At 51.6% G+C, this 24,982-nt stretch overlaps 1 protein-coding gene across 1 annotated transcript; it reads left to right on the top strand.

The window, feature by feature from the left end:
- On the top strand, positions 1–24,883 carry Aif1l (allograft inflammatory factor 1 like). The gene is made up of 6 exons (XM_021654817.2): positions 1–141; positions 288–349; positions 11,788–11,854; positions 14,525–14,566; positions 19,703–19,865; positions 22,234–24,883. The coding sequence occupies exons 1-6, from the start codon at positions 111–113 to the stop codon at positions 22,319–22,321; spliced, it is 453 nt and encodes a 150-aa protein (XP_021510492.1). The 5' UTR covers positions 1–110; the 3' UTR covers positions 22,322–24,883.
- Positions 24,884–24,982: the final 99 nt, after the last annotated feature.

Below are 24,982 nucleotides of genomic sequence, written 5' to 3' on the forward strand. Positions count from 1 at the left end.
CGCGCGGTCCCTCCGCCCCTGGGTCCCATCGCCACACGCTGCCTAAACTCTGGACCAGACGCACTTTCCTCCCTGTTGTCCCTCGCCTTGTCCGGAGTCGGACGCACACCATGTCGGTCGCCGTCAGCAACAGGTTCCAAGGTAAGCGCCTGCTGTCCCCGCGCTGTCCGGCGCCCGGCGTCCCTGGGCTGCCACCTGTGCGCGCGGCACGGCACGCGCGGGAACTCGGAGGGGCGCGTGGCTCGGGAGGTCCCCTCGCTTCCCCGCCGCCTCTTTGTCTCCCGCAGGAGGAAAAGCGTTCGGCTTGCTCAAAGCCCAGCAGGAGAGGAGGCTGGCGGAGATCAACCGGGTAAGCCGCGCCAGCGCGGGGGTGGGGGGGACAGCGTGCGGGGCCCCTGCGTCGCACTATGCCACCCCATCCCCCCGCCCAGACAAAATGAGACCCTTCCTCCCCTATCCTTGGCCTTTCTCGGTTGCATCCCTGGCCCCTGCCGTGTGGCCTCCGAGTCCAGGTAAGTCCACTCCACCCCTTAGCTCTCTGCCTGGCGTCTCCGGTTGCAAGTTGTAACTCTCTGACCAGGGAGGTGGGGCCGCTGAAGGAGCCCCGTTGCCAACCGGCGGGGTCTTCCCGGGAACCCGCTGGGGACCACCTAAGGGTTTTGGCGCCAGAAGGGCCCCCTGGGCTAGTGCTGTCTCCATGGACCACAGAACTTAACACTAAGGGTTGGTCGGGTTAGCAATGCTGGCATTTCTCTGTCGCCTCCCACCTCCAACCCCAACACACAGCTCTTTTCACCAGCTTTTAGAAAAGTTGCCCGAGGGACTGCTTTCTTTTTTTCCTTTTCTTTTGCTGGTGCCGGGGAAGTTCTAGAAAGAAATCCTTCCGCTGCTGCCAGACACACAATAGCAGCTCCGTACGTTCGCTACTGAGCGTGTAGATCCCAGGAGATAAGGAACCGTGTCAGGGCCTCCTGGATTGGCAAAGCACAGAAGTGGCACAGCCTGTGGTTTTAGGGTTCAGACGTGACTGGTGTCTCAGTAAGGGCTTCTCACCTCGGGCAGGGTGGCTTTGTGGAAAGGAGCCGCCATGGTCTGGGGTCCAGTGCTAGGGAGACACCCCATGAGGGTATTGCAGTTTTTTTTTTCTTTTTCTTTCTTTCTTTCTTTTTTTTTTTCTATACTGGATACTGTTCTCAGAACCTTCTCCATGCTAGGCAAGCACTTACAATTGAGTTATTAATTCATCAGAGGCAGAGGCCTGCCAACTAATATAAGGCTAGGCATTTCCTCTTATTTGCCCCTTTGCTCCCCGGAGACCCGGAGTGACAGGCTCTGGGTCCGTCCCTGGTGGGGAGCTGTAGGGTTTGCACACTGGGGGTCATTGGAGGTGCCGGGGACTGTGATCCTGTTGAATTGTTTTCTCCCTATTCCTTTCTTTATTTCTCCCTATTCCCGTTCTTTATTTTCATGGACTGCCTAGACCTAGATCGTTTTCTCTTCCCATCCACCAGCTCCAGGAAGTCCCTGGAGGGCTCTGGGCAGTCTTACTACTACCCTTCCCTTGCCCCTTGGTGCTTGTCATAGAGCATGGCTGTTGGCCATGTACATATGGCTGGGCTCTCGGCCCAGGCCTGATGGGCTTCTCCAAGGTCCCGAAGCGCTACCCTAGCCTTGGCTGCTTTGCTTTCTGGACAGGAACCTGGGACCCTGACCTCATATAGCCCCATGGGCTACTTGATTAGGCAGACTCTGAGCTAGCTGACTCCACCCACAGCCAACAGGACTCTAAGCCAGGGACAGCTGGATGCAGGCATTAGAGGAGTCAAAAGAGCTGAGACTTTTCCACTTCCTGTGCTGATCCTGCCCTCGGAGATGCAGGTGGAGACTTGGAATGCGTGGGGTAGGTGAGATTGGTGGCCCAGACGGGGGAGCGGCTGTGGCTACCAGGGACTGATTTTCGACAGTGCTGGCGCTGCAGGAAGTGGGCAAGTGGGAGCTAGGGTCTAACCGCCTCAGGACTTCAAGCACCCAGAGAGGGCAAACAGCTGAACCGGGGCCGCCCAGGAGCCCCTGCTGCAGCTTGCAACCTAGGGCCTCTTTGCACTTTTGACAACTCCCACGTGAGCTTGGGCTGCTATAGGGCAGTAGTGTGATCCAGAGTGTGGGTCCCTAGAGGATTATGCGAGATGGCCGAGCTGCTCCTGCATCACAACAGGCCAAGGTGACTGCACTATAGTCGGAGCCAGGAGGCAGGCTGCCAAGCACTGGCTCTGTGAGTTTCAGCAAGCTGCCTCACCTCTTTGCACCTCCTTTGCCAGCAAGAGATAATAGTAGTGATTTTTTTTTTTTTTTCACAGCCAGATGATATGTGTGAAATGCAGAGCTGGCGGCTGTCCTAAGCATCATCATTTGTTTGTGTGAGGTCTTCAGGTATAGGGAGTGGGCATGGAGCTGTGCCATACCAGTTGGGCCTGCCCCTTTTGAACCTCTGCTACAGTCAGCAGAGAAAGATAGACTCAGAGTTATGGGTGGCTCTGCTTGAGAGTCCCAGTCTGGTTGGCTCATGGCCATGGCCGCAGTGACATGTCCTGAGAATACACTAGTCTAGAGAGCTGTGCTGACAGTTCTCCATGGGAGTAGATCTTCTCTGCTCTACCGAGTGTGGACTCTGAGGCACTGGCTACGCTGGGGTGAGCAGTGCCTGTCGGCCCCATAGAAATAAGAAAGCGTACGGGTATGACTTTGTGACTCGCTGTGTGCGGGTTGTATGACTGGAGCACCTGTTGTGCCCGTGAGCATGGTCACCACAGGCTGCTGTCTGGGGCAGAGCCCAGTTCTAGGGAGACTTTCTGGACCAACACTCCAGTTCCCCTTGGGGCTTTTCCCCTCCCCCAGCCCCCGTGGTGGCTGTTTGTGAGTAGCAGGGTGGTTCATAAGGGAGTCAGGAGTCAAAGTTGAATACTCTGGTGGGCTGGAGGACTCCAAGGGGGAAAGGAGGCAGGAGAGCTATACCCGATACAGCTTTTTAGGGGCTCACTTTAGCTTCTTCTTTAAAAAATTATTTTTAAATTTCCATTTAGTTATTAGTGTATGTGTGTGTGTGTGTGTGTGTGTGTGTGTGTATGTGTGTGTGTGTGCGGCACACATGTAACACAGCCTGGAGATCAGGACAACTTGTAGGAGTCCGTTCTCCCCTTCTATCATGTGGGTCCCAGGGATTGAACTCAGGTCATCAGCAAGGCCCCTCACCTGTCAAGCCATCTCAAGAGCCCCACTTTGGTTTCTCCGATTGTTCTCTGGTCCCTTGGAGTGTGCCAGCGCTGCACAGGTGTGTTTACTCCTCAGGTGGTGTGTGCCTGTCATCAAAGCAGCTAGGAGGCTCCTCAAGCAGGAGGGTTAGGAGTCCCAAGGATTGCCTGCCTCAAACAAAACAAAACGAGAAACCAGCCACGATGGAACTCGGAATGTACACACAATTTGCTTTAACCCTGTGCTTTGGTGACCCCTTTTGTGGATACCCAGCCCCCTTCTATGCTCTGTGTGTACATGTCAGCACTACTGGAGCAAGCTGGACCAGGCGAGTGCCTCCTACTCCCTCCACATAGCTGGCATTCCCCACGCCCTGATGGCATGGTAGGTGACCCCAGGCCAGCCAGGCCCAGCCTTATATGGCAATGGGAGAAAGTTCCTCTGTGTTCCCATAGGAACCCAGAGAAGCCGTGAGCCAGGCTAGGCTGCCTACCCCGTGGAGTGTCTGTGCCCTGGGGATGGTCTGGAGGAGCTGGGGGTGGGGTGGGAGTGGGGGTGACAGCTTGAGCCTGTGATTGACTAGGCTCTTTGAACACACACAAGGGTGCGAGTGAATCGACACCCCAGGCCTGGTGTTCACCATGCATCAGCTCACAGATCCGCCTCAGTGATTTGCTCCATCACGCGTGTGGCGGGTGTGCAGAGCAAACCCTGAGCATCCCTCAGGGGCAAGGATGATGAGACCCATCTTAGAGATGAGGAAATGAAATCACCTACCCAGGGGCACTCAGCCCAAGAAGGGTTCAGATGAGGGCTTCTGACTGTAGACATCATCCCTGGCCTGCTCTGGCCCAAGTCCACCAGGCAGCTGCAGCTTTGTGGTGTCCCAGGCCTCCCTTGCTTATGAAGGATAAGGATCTCTGGCTACTGTCTCCACCTCTCAGCTCTCTTGGGTCAAACGAAGGACACTCTGCATTCCCTGTCCCGCTTAGGTGCCTAATGCTTATCTCAGTGCTCCTTTGCTACCTGGGAAGGAAGCTGGGGTGTGGGGAGATCTCTGTCCAGAGTGGCTGTTTCCTGACCTCTCTCCCAGCCACGTGGAGCCTTTGAGACTTGACCCAGGAGACTATGCTGGTGTGTCTTTTCCTGTGTCCCTGGCAGTACCGCTCTGTCCTTGCCGGTTGGCATTGAGGGCACCCGTCTCTCTTGCGCTTCCCTTAATATATTATAAAGGAGATGGTGATAAGGGGTCACGTGGGCCTCTGGGGATTCAGTGTCCCCTGCAGGTCTGGCCACTTGTGACCTTGGTGTGGCCATGTCACGGGCAGCTGGAGATGGAATTTCTGTGAGGTCTGCTTTATTCGTGGGGTGTTTTTCTTCAGCTGCCCCATCTGTTGGCGAGGACACTGTGTCCGGATAAAGGCCCCAGAAGGGTTCTGGGGAATGTGAGCCTGCTGTCTTTGTGAGTGCATGTTACAGGTTCCTGCTGCTAGCCAGGTGCCAGGCTGGGCATCTGTAGCCCTGGCCTGGCCCTTTGAGAGCCTGTGGGCTGTGTCAGAGACCACAGGATCCCAGCATGCTGCTGCCTGTCCTTGACACTCACAGGGCACCAGTCCATGGACTGGCTTCTAGAATGGTGATAGCTGTTTACTCTAAAATTCTGCCCCAGTCTTTTCTTTTTTATGGGGGTGCCGGCGATCGAACCCAGAACCTCATGCATTTAAGACGATAGTCTACTTAAATGATACTGTCCTGATGCAGCTGATATGTAAAGACAAGCCTGGAGGGTCAGAAACAAATGTACTCGTTCAGGAAGGGAGTTGAATCAGAACTATGGCAGGTGACTCCAGCATGGACCTGTCAGCTTTTGGTGCTTTTGTGTTTTTTCCTGTTTGGTTTTTGGTTTGTTTTTGAGGCATGGTCTCTTGTTCCCCAGGATAGCCTCAAACTTACTATATAGCCAAGGATAGCTGTGAGCTTCTGGTCCTCCCATCTCTGCCTCTTGACAAGGGCTGAGATTGCCTGTGTGCACCACAGCACCCAGCTTTGTGTAAGCCCTTACTCGAGAAACTAACCCTTCTGGTCTCTGAGCATTTGGGATGGGGCTGGGGTGGAGGGAGAGGAGACTTTGTTTGTCTCAGGTTGTTGACCAGAGCTAGGATGGTGGCTACCCCCACTGTTCCAGAGCTGAGATGGGAGCCCAGCTCTGTACCAGGTGGATAGCTGTCTCTGTTGAGTAAGCCCGGAGTTTGAGGACGAAGAGAAGCTTGCCTTAGAGGAGGGGTATCCAGAGTGTCTAGCCTCCTTTGGGGGTTTTCATGACATCCTGTCAGGGCACAGACACATGTGGGTGGGCCCTCTCCCTGAATAGTATTCTGGGTGTGGCTGTCATGTGACTGTAGGGGCAGCTTTATATATGTCGTCTTTAGCCAGATGATGTTCCCGTAATCCTTACAAAAGACCATGAGGGGGTTCCATCACTATGACCCCATTTTATAAAGGAGCCAACGGAGTCCCAGTGTGGGAAAGTCAGTCATCCAGGGGCCACAGAGCATTATAGATGGGGAACCTGGAGTCACACCTGAGCAGCTCAACTCACCCCACCCTTCCTTGTCCCAGCCCTTTGCCCTGCACCTGGAGTCCCATTCATTGTGACTTCAGGGGCCTTGGTCCCTCTGAGGCCTCAGTTTCCCCAGATGTTGACCAAGGAGCACAATCCAGATGCTGACTTCCTTCTGAGGCCTTAATTCTGCCACCTTCCCAAGCTCCCCTGGGGACTTATACGTCAATTTAGCATTTGTCACCTCATATTTCGGCCCCTTGTGTTTGCTGAGAAACTTATCTTTGGGGGGGGTAGTAGGTTGGGTTGGGAAAGGAGATGGGGATGATATGAACCACTGGGACAGGACCCCCAAATAGTCTGCTGCCTCAGGAAAGGTGACACTCCTCCCTGACCCCCCCCCATTCTCCACACCCATTTTGGCTTCATTTTCCCTGAAACTCATGGCCTGGCCATCACTTCCTTGTTTGAAGCAAGGAGGAAGCTGGGATGGCCCAGGGGTCAAGACCCTGAGGGAGGTGCAAATCTTTTATAACCCTGAACTAGTTCAGCGGCCCTGCCCCTGCTTCTCCTCCCATCTGTCAAGTGGTGTACCTAGAGGGGAGAATGAGAAATCTAAACCTCTCCCATGTATGGATGGTGGCCTCAGGAGCGGGAATGACAAGCCCAGACAGAACATGTTAAACTAACAAGCATTTGGAATTGACTGGGGTCAGGAGACTAGCTCTCAAGGCAAGCCTAGGAGATAGCTAGGATCCTCTTACTCTTCTTCAGGCGAGGAAACTGAGGCACAGACAGCAATACGAATTTTCTCACAGCTGATAAGTTGATTTATTTTGCTTTTCTTTCAAATATCAAGGCTGACTTCTATCTCTTCCCAAATAGCCTGACTTCAAGGTCCAGCTCAAGGGTACTTGCCTCTAAGCAAAACTTCCCCAGAGGCTCAGTAGGGATGTGCTTGAGCAAGAACGCCTGGAGCTACAGTGGAAACTGGCCTTTGAGTTCCTGTCCTGCCTCCTGCACACCTGTCTCCTCTGCCCCCAGCCAAGGACACAGCTGTCCCAACCCAGGGCTACCTACCCACACATGAATGGGTCAGCTGCTTTTGCCACCCTGGTCACTCTGGTGGCGCAAGCATTTGTCGCCCTTGGCTCCAAGGGAGGATGTGGATCCGTTCCTGGAGTCCACCCCAGTGTCTGTCACACGCAGCTGCAGTTTTGGGAAGCTGCTTATTTCCAAGAGAAGTCTGGAGGAAGTGGTGGGGACAAATGGCAGGCTTCTGCGCTCGCTAAACACTTGGTGGAGTGAGTGCCTGCTTCAGGCTGGCCACTGCTGGGCAGCTGTGTGTTGCTTTTCTCATGGCTGGGACAAAGTGTGTGATGCAAAGAAACCTGCAGAAGGGAGGGTTTATTTTAGTTTTCACTTTTAAGGGACATCCATCCTAGTAGGGATGGCGTGTCTCAGACCATGAAGAGGCTGGTCACATTGCACGTGCAGTCAAGAAGCCGGTGATTGCTGGCGCTCAGCTTGCTTCCTCCTTTTTCCCCGGTTTGATTTAGTCTAGGACTCCAGGCACCCTTGGGTTGGTGCTGCTCACGGTCAGGTCAGACCGTCCTCTCTGTTATACCTCTCAGGGAACACCTCCATTCACTCTCAGAGGTGTGTTTCTGTGCCTCTTCCAAGTCCTGGCCAGCTGAAGCTGACTGGCCAGCATCAGAGGGCACAAGCTGAAAAACACATACTTCACCTCCTCACACCTGCTTCCTTGGGTGGCTTCTGCTCTTGAGTTGTGGGTGAGGGCAGAGGGAGGCCAGCTGCCCGGCCTTGGAGCTCATTTCCAGCTCGGCCACTCACTAGCGATGTGACTCAGGGATGTTGTTTATCCTCTCTGAGTCTCCATCATCCACTCCCTCCCAAACACTTAACCAACTGAGCACCTGCCATGCGGATCCCGAGTCCTCACAGGGACGTCTGGACAATGGGCACTTTTTGAAGAAAGTAACATCAGTAGCAAATGCCAGGGACCATTTGCTCCATGGGACAGAAGAGTCAGCAAGGCCAGGTGGATTGGAAGTGGAGGCTGATTCACGAACAGTCTGCTTTGCATTAAAGTACGGGGTTTCAGGGAGAGCTTCCATGGTCAAAGTCTTGAAGGGAGGGGGAGAATCTTGGAGATGTGTCTAGGAAGTTTGCTCTGGAGGGGACAGGGCTAGAGCAAAGGTCCTGGGGTAGGAGTGAGCTCAGTAAACAGGAGGTGGGGCAGAAACACGAGATGGGAGGAGGACACATTAATTGAATGATTAATTGAATGATGTAAGATGGTGATAAATGTTTTAAAAATGCTTCCTCTGCATAAAGGAGGTCATCCCCCCCACACACACACCAATACCCTAACCCCCACACACTCCTGCCCTGATCCACACCCTCCCGTGCTGAATCTCCAGAGAGCCCAATCAGGAAGCCCAGTGAGAGGGAACCACTATTAGCCTCTTTTGCAGTACGCGCCTTGCCCTTGTTCCCAGCCCCACCCAACTGTCCATCTCGTGTGATTTGTCTCTAGGAGCAGGGACTGTGTCCTTCCCTTGAACCGTGTTTGCCAGGGAGGAGGTGGAGGGCAGGATGGTACAGACAGGCTATGGTGGAGGAGAGCTTCTGCGCAGCTACCCAGTGTGGGAAGGGACGTGGTGCTCACAGCAGGGCCTCTGCATCTCTCCCGGGGTGCCACATGCCGGTCCTTTGCCTGTGTGTGTGCGTGTGCGTGTGTAGGTGTGTATGCACATGTACGCATATAGGGAGCCAAAGGGGGAATATTGAGTATCTTCCTTAACCACCCTCTGCCATGTTTGTCTGTCTGTCTGTCGTCTGAGACAGGGTCTCACTATGTAGCTCTGTTTGTCCTACGTAGACCAAACTGGCCTCACAGAGACCCACCTGCCTCCTAAGTGCTGGGATTAAAGGCACGCCCTACCGTGCCTGGCTTTCCCCTTATTTTTGAGACAGGCTTTCTCACTGGAGCTCATCGGTTTGGTCAGCTTGGCTGGCCAGTGAGCCCCAGGGATCCTCCAGTCTCTACGGCCCCAGCACTGAGATGACAGGTGCGTGCCTCTACACCTGGCTTTTACACGGATGCTGGGGATCCAACTCGGGCCGTCAAGCTTGTGTGGCAAGCACAAGATGTCTCCTCATCCCCTTGCTTGTACTTTTGTGAGCACCCCTCTGTGTAAGGCTTCCTTGGCATTGGTGATGCGGGCAAGACACGGAGACGCAGTGAGCTGGGCATGGGCTGAGCAGATGCCCTGTTAAAATTTAGAACTGATTAACTCTGTATTCACGGTAACTGTCCATGGTCATTGTTAAAAAGCTTTTAATTAGCAAAGGAGAAACTTGGTGGACCTAATTAGGGCCCTTTTAAAATCCTCTGTCTTCCCTGCCCCCAAAGTCAAAAGCCACTGACCTAACGTGACCCATAGGGAGGTACTTGCCTTGCTGGGGTCACCAGCAAGTATGGGTTGTTCCACTTTTGGTATGGTAATGGGGTAGGGGGACTTGGCAAAGAGCCACGAGAGGGAGCCCAGAGGAAGGGCCACTCTCCACAGAGCCAGCAGGAAGGGGACAGCCTTCCAGCTTCTCAGGAAGAAGGGGACAGCTCCAGCTAGGTGGAAGCTGAAGGAGCCAGCTGGGTCCTGGGGCTGGTCCTAGAATCACTTACAAATCCTCCCTGTGCTCCCCCAGTGCTGTGTGGACTAGACATCTCCTGTGAGGCCCCTGGCTGAGTTCCAACCTGTCAAATCAGAATGTGAGTGGCTGGGCCAGTGTAATAACAGCTCTGGCCTCAGTGGAGGCTCAGCCAGATGACCCCTCCTAAGCCCCGGGAGGGAGTCACAGCAGGTGGAATCTGAGCCGCAGAAGGGTCAGACAGAGGTCACTTAGGTAGTGCCATCCTGTGGGCTGAAGCAGAAGCAAGCTCTCCAGATGTGCTCGGACAGGTTGGTGTCATTTAGCGGGGAAACGACATCAGGGACTGAGAAACAGGTTGGTTGGGACATTTTATCTCTGTGTTATTGGTTATGTGTGTGCCTGCATGTGTGTAGAGGCCAGAGGTCAATGTTGCTCTGGAGCTGTTCCTCAGGAGCTGTCTACGGGGCCCATTTGAGACTTGGGGCCCAGCAATTCAGCTAGGCTGACTGGTCAACAAGCCCCAGAGATCCTCCTTCCATTGCTGCACAAGTGTTGGCATCACACACGCATGTTGTCCTCCCTGGCTCTGGACTCGGTCCTGGTGGTTGGACTCGGGTCCCCATGCTGGTGCGGCGAACGCTTTACCAACCGAGCCATCTCCTCAGTCCCCTTAACTGCGTGGACTCTGCCTTTGTAGGATGGGAACTTGACTCTGTCCAACGTGTTTTCACTGCTGCCCGATGCCGAAGTGTGTGGCAGTATGCGTTCAGGCTGTGGTCCCTGAGGAAATGCCCAGCGAATGCGTGGCAAATGGATAAATGGAGGTGTGGTGCCTTGAGCAGCTGGCAAGGACTAAACAGAGTCCAAACAGTTGGATGGGAATATTACTGCTGTGTCCGGATACCTCGCTTGTGACGAGCTGAGTGAAGGTGAACCCAGGCATCTTGATACTGCCCCTGGCGGGTACACGCGCTCATAGCATGATTTTTGTTGCTGTTTCTAAAGAAGATTTATTTTTATTCTATGTGGATGAGTGTTTTGGTCACATATATGTCTGTGTACCATGTGCGTGCAGTACCCACTGAGGCAGAAAAGGGCATCAGACCGGCTAGAACTGGAATTACAGGTGGGTGTGAGCTGCCATGTGGGTGCGGGGAACCGAATCTGGATCCTCCTCGGGGGTAGGCAGTACTGTTAACTGCTGAACCATCTCTCCAGCCCCTGTTATTTAAAAAATTTTTTTTAATAATTACTTATTTTTATTTTACGTGCATTGGTGTTTGCCTGTATGTATTTCTATATGAAGGTGTCAGGTCTTGAAGTCACAGACAGCTGTCAGAAGCCATGTATGTTCAGGGATCTGAGCCCAGGTCCTCTGAAAGAGCAGTCAGTGCTCTTAACCGCTGGGCCATCTCTCCAGCCCCCTGTTGTTGCTGTTTTGAGTCAGACCCTTGATACATAGCCCAAGTTGGCCTTGAACTTGCCATCCTCCTGCCTCAGCTCCCAAGCATGTGAATGAGAGAGCAGGACTGAAGAACTCTGAACTCTGCTTCTCTCTGGGCTGTGGTTTAAGGTGGCTTAAGTACAGGAGAGCACAGTAGGATTTCTTACCATATGAGCATCCGTTTCCTCAGACGGCAAACAGGCACGGTAGTGGTGGCTACTTCCTGAGCCTGCTGGGACATCTGGAAAGAGGACAGCGTGCCTGAGATCCACCAAAGGCTGCCGTTATTTGGATATTTCCCATAGCTGTCCAGAATATCCATCTGGTCCTGAAAGCACTCAAATATTTGTCTTCTGTAGCTTGTGAAGGAAAGCACACCAGGGATTAAACCTCATTTTACTGACATTACGTTCAGTCATTTTCTGGCCAGAGCCGAGGGGAACATTGCAAAAGCCATTCGTGGCTCTCAAGTCATCCCTTCCGACTTCAGGAGTAGTTCAGCCTTGATGCTCACCTGGTAGGGAAAGGAATGGTCCACTGAACAGAGCGAGGACATTTGCTGAGGACCACAGACCTAAGGATTAACGACAGAATTGGTAGCCGTCTCTGGAGCTCACAGCTTCCCAGATCCTGGGAGCTAGGCATCCTGGGGACAGCACAGGGCACATTTCTGAAGGTGTTCAGTTCCCTGGCATAGATCCTCTGGTAAGCCCTGTCCCCAAGCTGCAGAAAACCACCAGGCTGTGTGAATCTACCCTGAAGGTTGACGGGAAGCTGGGGTGAACCCTGCCTGGGGTTGCTTATAGGTGACCTTTGCCCCCAACCCTGTCTCAGTACTGTGGTCCCACCTCTGTAGGAGTTCCTCTGTGACCAGAAGTACAGCGATGAAGAGAACCTGCCGGAAAAGCTCGCAGCCTTCAAAGGTGAGCCAGGGTTGCCTGCCAACAGCCCCCAGAGGAGCTGGCTGCTCCCTTGGCCCACGGCACATAGGACTCCTTGGCCCCAAGTACGGGGCTGCAGCTCTGATTCATCCAGAATGCCTCACTTCCCATCAGGCTTTGAGACAGGGGTCCCCCAAAGAGGCAGGCCCTTTCCCCTTCCTGTTCCACTGTGGGCCCTTGGCTGCAGGCCTGGTCTGGCCCTGTCCCTCTGTCCCATAGCTGCCCAGTGTGGCTCAGGTTGGCTCCTGTTCTCCCCATCCAGGCCCTGCACACTCCCAGGGCCCTGGCACACAATCTTCCCTTTGTGAGCAGTCCTTGAATCTCCCCCTCCCTGATGGAGCCTCTCAGGAGCCCCTGTGGAGAATAGACATTTGTGTTGCTACAGTGGGGCAGGGGGGCAGAGTTTCTGCCCATTGAATCCCAACAGTACGGGATGAAAAGAAAACAGGACTCAGGAGCCTGCGTAGGGAGAGGGGCAGTATAAAGGTTCCTCTGTTCGGGGCCCTGGCGTTTGGTCCTCTGCCAGTGGTTCGAAAGGAGAGGAGCCTGGGCACACACAGAGCGGGCAGACCCACCTTTCCTGACTCTAGGATGCACTTGGGGGATGGGAACCCTGGACTCCCCCGAGGCTATCCCAGAGGTCCCATCCCTCTCCCAAGTGTTTGCAGTGTGGGTATCCTTCCCATTCCAAGGCCAGGTACCTGCCAGCATGGCCTGCCAGCCTCATCTGGCTCACAGCATAGTTGTCTTGGCCAGGACTTAGATGGCAGTAATATTAAAAATGACCAGCAGGTGCTGAGCGTCAGCCCGTGTAAAGCTTTGTTCGGCAACAGCTGGCATGCTCTGCTGACCCCCTTTCCCCACCCTTAGGAGGCAGATGGTAAAACTGTTCACTTACAGACCAGCAAACTCAGGTTTGGGGAGGCAGGATTATTGACGGAGGGGTCAGATAGGGGGCAGAGTTGAGACTTGAACCCTTGTCAGTCTGTCCCCAGAGCCCCAGGTCTCAACCTAGGTGTATATATGGTTGTGGTTTTGTTTTTGTTCATGGAGTGGGGAACAAGGCAAGCCTTCAGGAGAGGTATGAAAAGGACACTGGGGGGGCACTCCTCATGGGGGGCTCTGGGAAGGAAAACAGGATCGTGGGGTCTGAAGTCACATCTTCATTGAGAGGTAAGGTTGCATTTGTTGCACAGGAACTCCAAGTGAAGCATAGCCCTGTTGGAAAGGGAGAGCTCCAAAGGCCCTCAAGCCGTTCGTTCCTCTGCTCTGCAGATGGCGCTCGCTGGGCACCAGGCCCATTGCAGGCCTGGGGAACCTCATGAGACAAGACCTGAGGAATGCATGCATGCATGCATGGGTGCACAGGGGCAGGGGTAGGCACCAAGAAGGGAGAAGCCCAAGTCAGCAGGGTGTAGGTGCCCAGGGGAAGGTGAAGACCTGAGGGGACCTGAGGGGGACCTGAGCGTGCCTGAGAGGACACTCCAGGCTGAGGGACCAGCCAGGCAGGATGGAGGGGAGCAGGCTACCTTTTGTCTGGTTGCCCTGTGGTACAGCATAGACCAGGAAGGCCTGCTCTGCTGAGGTAGGGTGACATGTCCAAAGCTACACAAGAGCTTGCTGGCGTTCAGTCCTGGTCAGAAGACAACAAGCTGGTTGCTCCCACCGTCTTTCCTTAGTGGTTTCCCTAGACCCGTTGGCTCGGTTGGCAGGGTTTGGGGAAGGTCTCCAAATGTACTACTGAACTAGGGCAGGCCTTGGGTCCTTTTAGTTTCAGAGCCAGGCTTTCCATGGTAGCTGTCCATCAGTACCTCTTGGGAGACTTGAAGACACCCTAAGACCTACCCCATCAGCCTCCCTACCCCCTAGGTCCAAGTCTCCAAGGGCATAGTTTGTTTCAATCACTTTGTGGCCTACTCTAAGGAGGTCGCCTTCCTCCTAGCAGAGTCAGCACGGCCCAGTGCCCCTCAGAGCACCTGGAGGACAGTGGTGCAAGCAGGAATATTGTAGATATTGGTTCTTTTTGAATAACGGCGAGATGGCTCAGCAGATAAAAGCATTGGTCTCAGAACCCCAATCGCCTGAGTTCGATTCCCCAAACCTATGAAAAGGTGGAAGGAGAGAATTGACGTCACAAAGAGGTCCTCTGGACTTTATACACGTGCATGCCTAGCCACACACACCATACACATGCAAACACATGCACACATACACACATGAAAATGATGTAGTCAAGAGATGTAGACAGTTTAGGCAGTTGTTTTATCAAGGTGAAGCAAAGCAAAGGTTCAGAGATGGGAGTGAGCTTTTGCTTTGTAGACTGTACAGATGTTTTTGTCAATATTTATGAGGTGTGTGGCACATTCATGGAAGAAGGTGAGCCAAATCATGGTGGATCAGATCTCCTTTTTAGGGGAGCTTCCCATGGTCCTCTAGAAAATCCCACCAGAGAGGTTAGTATCAACACCACAATACAGCAATATGGGTCTTTTGCCTGTGTTGGGTGGGAGGGTGTGCCCTGGCGCTGTTGGAACAACCAGGCTGGAGCCACTGTCATTTTTAACACCGAGGCTGACAGCGCATCGTGTCAAGGGCTCTGCAGGAAGACTTGTGGCTTCCACGCTAATGGCAGTTTTTGCTTGTGATTTCCAGAGAAATACATGGAGTTTGACCTGAACAATGAAGGTGAAATTGGTGAGTGAGACCCTGGCAGAGGAGGAAGATGGGTAGGAGATTTGGGATCCAGAGAACCCTGCTGGTCTGGTGACGGGCACAGGGTGAAGCTGAAGAACACCCTGATACTGCCCTGGTGGGACCTATGGCCAACAGCAGCAGGAGACACAGGGCAATACTGAATTCTTTTCAGAGACTTCCACTGAGGGGGTACTGGGATCTCGATTCACATAGCAAAAGAATGAGTGGATCATTTCGTCATGTGGTGTATTTAGAGTATGTGTGTGTGTGGTATGTAAAGTGTATGTCTAAGTGTATATATAAGTGTGTATGTGAGTCGTGTGTCAGGACAATGTGCAGGAATCTGATCTCTTCTGGGGTTTTGGGATCAGACAGGTTTTCAGACTTGGTAGCAGGCTCCTTCACCTACAGAGCTATCATGCCAGTCATGGCCCCTTTCCTTTTTTCCTTCCTGCCTCCATCCCTTTTTTTTTTTTTAGATGGAGTTTTGCTATGTAGTTCTGCAAGTCACAGAGATTTGCCTGCTTATAGATGTGTCGCCAGACATCACCCACTTCTCTCTCTCTCTCTCTCTCTCTCTCTCTCTCTCTCTCTATATATATATATATATATATATATATATAATACACACACAGTATTCTGCCTGCACGTGAGCTAGCAGGTCAGAGAGTGCACCAGATTTCACTATAGATGGTTATGAACCATCATGTGGTTACTGGGAATTGAACTCAGGACCTTTGGAAGAACAGCCAGTGTTCTTAACCACTGAGCCATCTCTCCAGCCCCACCCACTTCTCTTAATGCCTGTGTTTGAATCCATGTTAAAATCTTTTAATAAACTCCAAATTTACTTTATTAAAAAATAAAAACGGGAAGCCAGGCTTGGTGGCACACACCTGTAATCACAGCACTCAGGGAGGCAGAGGCAGATGGATCTCTGTGAGTTTGACAACAGCCAAGCTACACAGAGAAACTCTGTCTTAAAAAAAAAAAAAAGTAAAAAGGGCGACAGGAGGGGTGGCTTCCTGATTAAGGGCACAAGCTGCCCTTGCAGACACCCTGGATTAATTTTTCTAGCACCTACATAGCAGCTCACAACCCCTAATAACTAGCTGCAAAGGATCTAGCATCTTCTTCTGGCCACTGAGGCACTGCACACACAGTGCACATAAAAAACACTCATACACATAAAAATAAATACATCAGCTAAATTTTTTTTTAGCTGGGTGGTGGCGGTACATGCTTTAATCCCAGCACTCAGGGGGCAAAGGCAGGTAGATCTCTGTGTATTTGAGGCCAGCCTGGTATATAAGAGCAAGTTCTAGGACAGCCAGTGCTAAACAGAGACACCCTGTCTTGAAAAACCAACCAAATGAATGAATAAATGAACGAACAGACAAATGAATGAGGGAAGGAAGGGACAAACAAATGAACAAATAGGAAGGGCTGGAGAAATGGCTTAGCAGTTAAAAGTGTGTACTGCTCTTGCAGAGGACCTGAGTTTGGTCCCAGCACCCATATCTGTAGCTTACAAACAACTGTAACTCCAGCTTCTGGGCATCTGGCACATTCTGATGACCTCTGGGCACTGGGCTGACGTGCACAGACACATATACACATAGTCTTAAAAATTACAATAAAAATAGAAAGGAAAAAGGACAGTATGGAAGATGCAGAGAGAGAGGCAGGGGAGGAAGAGAGACATACAAAGCAAGAACTGCCAAGAGAGGTCTACGTTTGAGTAGCTTAACAATAGCTCTCTGTATGACTGGTGGTTTATGGAGGGCATAATTAATGTCTAAGTTTAAAGGATCAAGTAAAAGTGTTTTTGCATACTTCTTATCTGAAGGATTTGTCTTTCCGTAAGTGAGATTTTATAGTGTTTCGTGAGTATGGTCTACAGACTTAATGGCCTAAAAGATAAAATAGCTCCCAAAGGTCAATGGAATTCTCAACCATACACAGGTCACTAGGAGGTCAAGGCTTGTTCCCAATGTAAGCAGGGCACATGGTCTCATCTGGGCGGTTTTTCTCACAACAGACAACAGGGTGTGCTGGTAAGGATAACTTCAGGGGTCACACCCATTCTGGCTGCTAGCACAGCTGGCCAGCTGTTCTGTGGCTCTTGTCAGCAATCTCTGAGGGACGGGAATACTGCCTCTCAGGAAGTCTTCACAGCATTTTATTTTATTTTTGTCAGTTGGGTTGAGATTGACTCTTTGCCAGTAAGAGACTTAAGGCATATACTCCCAGGGCCAGGAGCTCCTCTCCCTGCCCACACCCCTTCGCCTTCCATCTTTCTTATTCTGCCTCAAGCCAAGGCCACCCTGGGTCCATCTGTCTCTTAGCCCAGCTCCACTGCCCGGGAATCTCATGCTGTGCCTCTCTGGTAGAGTCCTCAGCCTCCTGCCCTAGAGCCTAGAGCTCCCTTACCACCAGACCTGCAGCGGCCGCCTGACTCCTGGACCAGGGGGCTGTTTTGTGCTTGCTGCTGTCCCTGGTGTCCCCTGCTGTCCTGCAGGGACAAGGAGTGTAGATACTGCCTCTCACCGCCAGCAGACCCCATAGCTTCCTGACATCAAGGTGCTGGGCTGAAAAAGGCACAAAAGTCCCAGAGGAGGAAACTGGAGTTTGGAGTCACCAGCAGGACTAGGCCACGGTCCAGGCTGCCCAGTCACCCTCAGTTTGCAGATGGAAAACCAAGACTCATAGAAGTGGAAGGATTGGAAGGATTGGTCAGGCTCCTCATGTTGAGGTGTGGGCTCAGGCCCAGTGTTTGGTTCTGAACAGGTCTTCTGGTACCCTGTCCCTATTCAGATGTTCTATTGCATGAATGGATTCAAATGCATTCAGCCAGCACCTCAATCGCTACTATGTAGAACTGTAGGTTTTAGATGATTTCATGTTTTTTTTTAAATAATTTATTTAATTTTTTATTTTATGTTCATTAGTGTGAAGATGTCAGATCCCTTGGAACTGGTATTACAGACAGTTGTGAGCTGCCATGTGGGTGCTGGAAATTGAACCCGGGTCCATTTGGAAGAGCAGACAGTGCTCTTATCTACCGAGCCATCTCTCCAGCTCCGATCTCATGTTTTTATTTTGAGACAGGTCTCCTGGTAGCCCAGGCTGGCCCCCCCGTAACTAAGTATGTAGCTGAGGATTGACTGTGAATGTTATATCCTCCTATCTCACAGCTGTGGGGATTGCAGGCGTGTGCCACCATGCTCACTTTATACAGGGCATGGGATGGAACCCAGGGCTGCATACGTGCTAGGCAAACCTCTACCAACTGAGCTGTATCTTCAGCAGGTTTTGTTTGTTTTTGTTTTGTTTTTCTGGCCAAGGTTGACCTAGAATTCACTATGTAGCTCAGCATGGCCCCAAGCACTCCTCCTTCCCCAGCCTTCTCAGTGCTGGGACTACAGGCATGCACGACCACCACTGGATAACTAGTTCTGAGTTTGAGAAGGTTGGCTCCGCAGTGGTGGTGCATGCCTTTAATGCCAGCACTCAGGGAGGCAGAGGCGGGTGGTCTCTGAGTCTGGTCTACAGAGCAAATTCCAGGACAGCTAGAGCTACACAGAGAAACCTTGTTTCAAAAGAAAGAAAAAGTTAAATTATATATTTTTTTATTTGCTTATGAGAAGGGGCTATGCGTTTGACAGTCAGAGGACAACTTGAGGGAGTCCTCCTTCTACCACGTTGGCTCCAGTGATCAAACTCAGTGCCTCAGGCTCGGCAGTAGGCACCTTTACCCATCTTGGTGAGCTACCTTGCCAGCCTACAATTTTTCCTTTTAGCTGTTACTGATCAGCTCACGGCTACCATCGCTCTAGCTGGATCTGGTCCCCTCACCAATGAGAGTCACAGTGGGCCAGGGCCAAGTATCCTCCAGGAGAAGCCTTGCCAGCTTGAAATGTGGTGGGTAGCGTGTGAGCCCCGTGCGCTTTGCCGCAGAAGCTGCTGGCTCGCAGAAGAGCCCGGACAGTCTAGCAACTTCAGGTCCTGCGCAAGTGCTGTCCACCTCAGCCCGGCATCTGGCCCTGCCCGCCCTGCTTTGCTGAGCCATTGTTCGCTGTGAACGGTTCCCAGGAAACAGCCTCACATGTTGGTGGGAGCTCAGAGGTCAAGCAGAGGCTCTTGTGGGTGGAGTGACTTTTTTGGTGCCTCCCTTGTTTTTCTCCTACTTCTTTCTTTTGTTGCTTTTCCTGCTCTGAGGGATATTTTTGGCTCCGGTTGCCTTCTAGGCTAGGGAGAGCCCTAGAACAGCAGAATGGAAGTGGCAAGTAGCAATGGTCTCTGCTGTGCTGTGCCAGAGAAAGTTGACTCTCGATGCCTGGGGTCAGGCTAACTCCCAGGCACCTTGGCTCACCCTGACCCAGAGCATGTGCTGGGGTAGCATCCCCTTTGTCATGTCTGCATGAGCCTAATAACCGTTTCTTCCTTTTTCTCTTTGCCTCAGACTGATGGTGTGTGTGTGCGTGCCTGTGTATGGCTCTGTGTAGAGGATTGAAGTCAGCATCAGATGTCTTCCCAGTTGCTCTCCCCTTTATTTTATGGGCCTGGAGCTTATTGATTTGGCTAGGCTGGATGGCCAGTGAGTCTTTTGGATCCTCTTGTCTGTCTCCCCAGACCCATGATTATAGGCTTGTGCCAGTGTACCTGAATATTTACTTGGGTTCTGCAGCATTGAACTCAGTTCCTCATGCTTACATCGCAAGCTCTTACTGAGCTGTCTCTCTAGGCCTTCCTCATTATGTAGCCCAGGCTGGCCTAAACTCGCAGTGATCCTTTTGCTGCAGCCTTTGAACTGCTAGCGTTATAGACATGTACCATTCCTCATCCCAGAGAGGGGAAGCAGTCTTGCCCAGGATCCCCAGTCAAGAAGAGCAAAGCTCGATTCCAGCCCAAGTCTGACTCTAGAAGCCCAGGTTCCCACCTGCTGGCCTTCGCTGCCTCTGAGGAGAGCAAGGAAGGCTCACCCCTGCCTCTCCAGGAGAATTCTCACTGGCTGCAGCCTGCAAGGAGAGGTGGTCACGGTTAAGTGTGTGTGCAGGAATGAGGCCTCCCTGGCTCCCTGCAGGGCCTCAGTGTCCTGTCTCCACTCAACAGATCTGCCTCTCCTCCTGGCAGATCTGATGTCTTTGAAGAGGATGATGGAGAAGCTGGGGGTCCCCAAGACCCACCTGGAGATGAAGAAGATGATTTCGGAGGTGACGGGAGGTGTCAGCGACACCATCTCCTACCGAGACTTTGTGAATATGATGCTGGGCAAGCGGTCGGCTGTCCTCAAGCTGTGAGTACCTCCCCCTCTCACGGGGTCTCCAAGGCAAGGACATCCTGTGGGGAGAGGCCCGGGGCTCAGGACAACGTGACCACCCTCGGTGGGTGGACAGCTCATTGGAGTTTTCTGAGAGAGATTAGCCTGCATTAGGGTGCATGGCAACCCCAAGACTGGGGGCTTCACGAATGACGAAAGTGACAGCAGCACCAAGTTTGTCTTTTTCAAAAACAAAAACAAAAACGAAAACAACAACAACAACAACAAAAAACTTTTTTTTTTTTATATTTTAAGTTTTTTGAGACAGGGTCTTCAGGGTCTTAACTGTGTACTAACAGGTAACCCCTGTGTTCTAACAGGTAACACCATGTAGCCCAGGCTGTCCTCAAAAGTCATGGAAATCTCCCTGCCTCAACTTCTCAAGTGCTGAGATAATAGGCATGTAATACCCCACCTGACTATGGTCACTTCCTCCCTTTTTTCCTTCCTTTCCTTCCTTCCTCCCTTTTTTCCTTTCTCCCTCCCTCCTTCCCTTCCTTTTGTGTGAAATGCTTGGAATCGAACCCAGGGCCTCATACATGGTAGGAAAATGCTCTAACCTAGGGCTATGCCCCTATGCCCCTATCCCTACTGTCAACATGTTCTGAACCTCAGTTTCCTCATGGGTAAATCATATCCCTTCTCCCTCTGGTTATTGTGAGGGGACAGTCTATGATCAGCTTTAGCTGGGCATGGTAGGGCATGTCTATATTCTTAGCACTAAGGCAGTAGATGCAGGAAGGACTGGAGTTTCAAGGCTATCTTCAGCTAGCTAGCAAATTTAAGGTCAGCCTGGGCTGCGTGAGACCTATCTCAAACCCCTTTCACCACCTCTCTCCCTAAAAAAGTCAGCTCTAGTTTGAATCCTGACATTGTCACTTGTTTCCTAATGACCCTAATGGGCAGGTTATCTTTGGTCTTTGAATATTGAGTTTGTGTGTGTGTGTGCATGCCTGTGTCCATGTATCTCTGTGGGTGTCCATGTGTGTGACCATGTCTGTGTGTTGGTGTTTGTGTCTGTGTCCGTGTGTGTGTGTGTGTGTCTGTCTGTCTGTCTGTCTGTCTGTCTGTGTCCATGTGTCTGTGTGTTGCAGTGTTTTACTCTATAGCTCAGGCTGCCTTCAGCTTTGGAATCCTGCCTCCTCTCTCATGAGCCAGGATTACAAGTTTGCTCCACCGCTCCTGGCTGATTCTCTGTCTTCCCCTGTAAGTGGAGATGACAACACATGAAGAAGCATTGTCCCGAGGGCTGGTGAGATGAGGTGCCCAGCTGATGGCAAACATCCATGTGATAACTCTTCAAGATTATACCTGTCTCACTTAATGAAGGAGCTTGTTCAGCTAGGGAGATGGCAATCAGTAAATGGCATGGCCTGCGTTTGGTTCCCAGAACCATATTAAAAGCTAATATGGTGGCACGTTCCTGTATCCCAGTGCTTAGAAGGTGGAGGCAGGAGAAACCCTTGTGTTCACTGGTCAGAAGTCTCAGTCCACCGAGAGACCCTGTCTCAAAGTTTAAAAAAAAAATGGAGGCAGCATTTGAGAAGTGCTTCCTGAGATTATTTTCTGGCTTTCACACACATGCACACACTCATTCAAGGTGTTCATTGAGGCCCAAAGAGGCCAAGGCCTGGCTCCTGAGCCCGTGTTTCAGTGTGGCTGGAGCTTGTGGTGTGCACATTTTTGTATAAACATGCAGGGATTGGGTGTTTGGCTTGAGTCAGCCAGCTCTGAGGCAGGAGGCCAGCACTGCAGGCAGTCTCCCCAAGGGTTACAGTTTTGAACCTGTATTGTCTCCTCCCCAAGCTGGGCTGGACTTGTAGCACAGTGGGGAAGGGTTTTGTTGACAGGGCCTTTCTTTCTGTTTTTGAGGTAGGGTCTCTCTGTTATGTAGCTCTGGCTGTCCTGGAACTTGCTATGAAGACCACACTGGCCTGGAATTCACAGAGATCCATCTGCCTCTGCCTCCCAAGTGCTGGGATTAAAGATGTGCATCACCATGACTGGCCAGTGGGGGAATTTTTAAGAGATCTGATGGTGTTTTTGAGCAGAACTCTGGCCCAGCCCACCCTTCTCCAGACAGCCTGAGGTCTTAGTGTTAGTAGTTTCTTCACCTAGGACTGCCTGAGCAGGTGGGGAGCCCCACTGCTACTTTGTGCCCGTATTTTTTTTTTTCTCTGTGAAGTAGGACCACCAGCTGCTTTCACACAACTGCCAGTGTGATCACGAGGCTCTTTCCAGAACAGCCTAGGACCATTCTGTTGTAGAGTAAAGGCTGGGGACCTTCCCGTGTGAGGGGATGAGTGTTAATCCTTTTGTTTTCTTTTTTTCATCTCCAAACCAGGGTCATGATGTTTGAAGGAAAAGCCAATGAGAGCAGCCCAAAGCCAGCCGGGCCCCCTCCAGAGAGAGACATTGCCAGCCTCCCCTGAGGACCCACCTGGATCTTCCAGGCCGCCATCCCTGCCCCTGCGTCTCCCTTCTGCCATCTCTGCCTCCTCTACTGTGATCTGTCTTATGCGTTTTGTCCTAGTGGACTCATCTTCTTTTCTATTTCCATTTCTCTGTGTAAGCATGTTACATGTTTTGATGAGGCTGGGAATCCTGAGCCTCAGGGCCTCTCTTCTCTGCTTCCTGCTGCCCTGCCCTCCCTATACAAAAGGGCTGACATCAAACCCAAAACTGGAGAGGGCATGGAGGCTGCAAACCTCATTTCCTATGTTTGAAGAGGACCCTGTCCATCTGCTCATCTCTCTAGGTTTCTAAGCTAACTACAGGCCACACTTTTGGCGCTGGTGGACTCCTCCCCTCTCCCCACTCTCCACAGAAGGCACAAAGCTGTAGGGCTCCTAGGACTGCCTCATGCTTCCAAGGTTGCTGGATTTTTTAGCAACAGCCACTCAGTGCCTCACAGACACAACTGATTCCCCTTTTGGTTCTTGCCTTCGTCCATCCTCAGGAACAAGGTGGGGGTGGGGGCTAGGGAGAGAACAGCCACTGGAGTCCTTCAAAGGAACTGGAAGGAACTTCTGGCTTTCCTCTCTTGACCATGTTGGTACAGGCAACTCAGAGGGCCAGTGCAGTACAGGGCTTTGGAGGCAGAGGTGAAGATGGTGTGGGGTGTCCCGCTTTCAGGGAAGATGCTCAGATTGCCAGGGTAGAAGAGGAGCCAGGTGATCATGTTGAACCTCAGACAGAGCAACAAGCTGCCTGATTTCGAAAGGCCTCAAATGCAGCTATCTGCCTTCCTACCCGACTCGTCCCTCCGTTCACTCAGCAGTCCTTTATGGAGTATCCATTACAAGCTTTAAGTCCTGCTTTGTCTTGATGTGTGCTTTGTCCATCTCATAGCTCCCTTTCCAAGCCACTCAGGACCTGGAGCTTGGGGATTAGACCAAGGTCACATGGCAGATTTTATCTGGGCCAGTCCTTTTATTTTACTGCTGGTTTTCAGGAGTTAAGTGCCTTGCTGAAGGTCAGGGGGTTTATCTGGAGATGGGAGAGTGTGGCCTGGAGCCCAGGTGGTCAGGTGCCGTGCACCCTGCTCTAGGCTGCATTGGTCAAAGGAAAAGGTGGGGAGGACTATCTCCCAGCCCAATTCTTGAGGAAGGTGTCATCCTCTTAAATACCTTAGGTCAGGACTCACCTTCCTGAGGGCCTCCCAAGTTGGCAGTGGGATGTGTGTAAGGGCCAAAACTGCCTTTGCAGTTTTTCGTCTTACAGCTTTTTGACTGATCCTCGGAGACCATTTCCATGAATTCACCAAGTGAAGTATCAGATGTGACCCATCTTACCTGAGAGGGAGCCTCAGTCTAGACCCTGCCTGTGGTATGGAATCCTTTACCCTGGGCACTTAGTACAAGACACAGCCCTTCATCAAACATATTTATCAAGGACCTGCTATATGCCACGAGTCCAGAACCCAGCAGTGAAATGGACTGATGCATGGAAGTTATGTCTACTGAAGACTCACACCCAAACAGTGACAGCGTGATGTTAGGAAATGGGGTGAGCAAGGGCTGAACACCCTGTAGTCCCAGGAATTCCAGCTAGGTCACAACTTGGCAAGTGTTAGCAGAGCCTCTGTAAAACCCTAAGTGGAAAAAGACTGGGAACTGTTGAGCTAGTGTGGCTTTCCTGCGACTCCACAGTTCAATACCCAGGGTGCTGGCTCCACAGCAGCCTGAGAGAGTGAGGCAAACAGGGCATGGAATAGATCCAGTTAATCCTCTGGTCTCAACCAGTTCAGTTCAGGGGAGAGATTGTTTAGCTATGACTGGCTGATTTTTTTTTTTCTCCCCAAGTACCTGCTTCAAATGCATAGTCTAGTTGAAGTTTAAACTCTAGCATTCCTCCCTATAAATATAAAATCCTGTCTACCCTCACCCCATCCTTTGGCTTTTTTTTTTTTAGATTAACATCTCTTTCTCCATTCCTTCTGCCTTCATTCTTTTCATTCTCAGGCTGAGCTGGGACCTTGAACTGCATTCAGTGTGTCCTAAGTCTCTGAGACAGGGAAAGGTAGAACCAATCAGGGTCAGTGGGCCCACAATTTGAGATTACACACCACCTTCATACAGGAAAGCAAAGCAGTGTGCCGCTGACCTCTGCCAAGTACAGAAAGAGGCTCTAATTGGGAGAGGCCCGTGTGAGTCCCTTCAGTGTCTGTAGATGAACCCCTGGAAAGATGTTCTTAAAAATAATCCTTAGATTGGAGGAGTTTGCATATATTTCAAGTTGTATCTGTTTGTTCCAGAGTTCTTAACGTCTCTAGTTAAGGGCTTAGCTTTCTTGGGACATCAGCTGTCTTATTTTTGAAAAAGACCAAATCTAACTGGTGTAACCAGCAACGTGGGGACTGCCAAGTATGGCCTTGCCCCTGTGAATCAAAAGACGTTTGTCAGGTAGATTCGGGTGAATGGCATTATCGTGTGCTTGTGGGTGTATGGGTGGGATATGGTCTCCTGCAGATTGAAATAAACTAGACCAATTTATCAGTGTCTTTGTGTTTCTTGGGGGACAGGTCTGTGCTCAATAGCTTCATAAGAGCTAGGTGACAGAGGTACCAACTGAATGAGTATCATCTGACCAAG

The sequence above is a fragment of the Meriones unguiculatus genome, chromosome 8, assembly GCF_030254825.1.
Source record: "Meriones unguiculatus strain TT.TT164.6M chromosome 8, Bangor_MerUng_6.1, whole genome shotgun sequence".
Taxonomy (NCBI): domain Eukaryota; kingdom Metazoa; phylum Chordata; class Mammalia; order Rodentia; family Muridae; genus Meriones; species Meriones unguiculatus.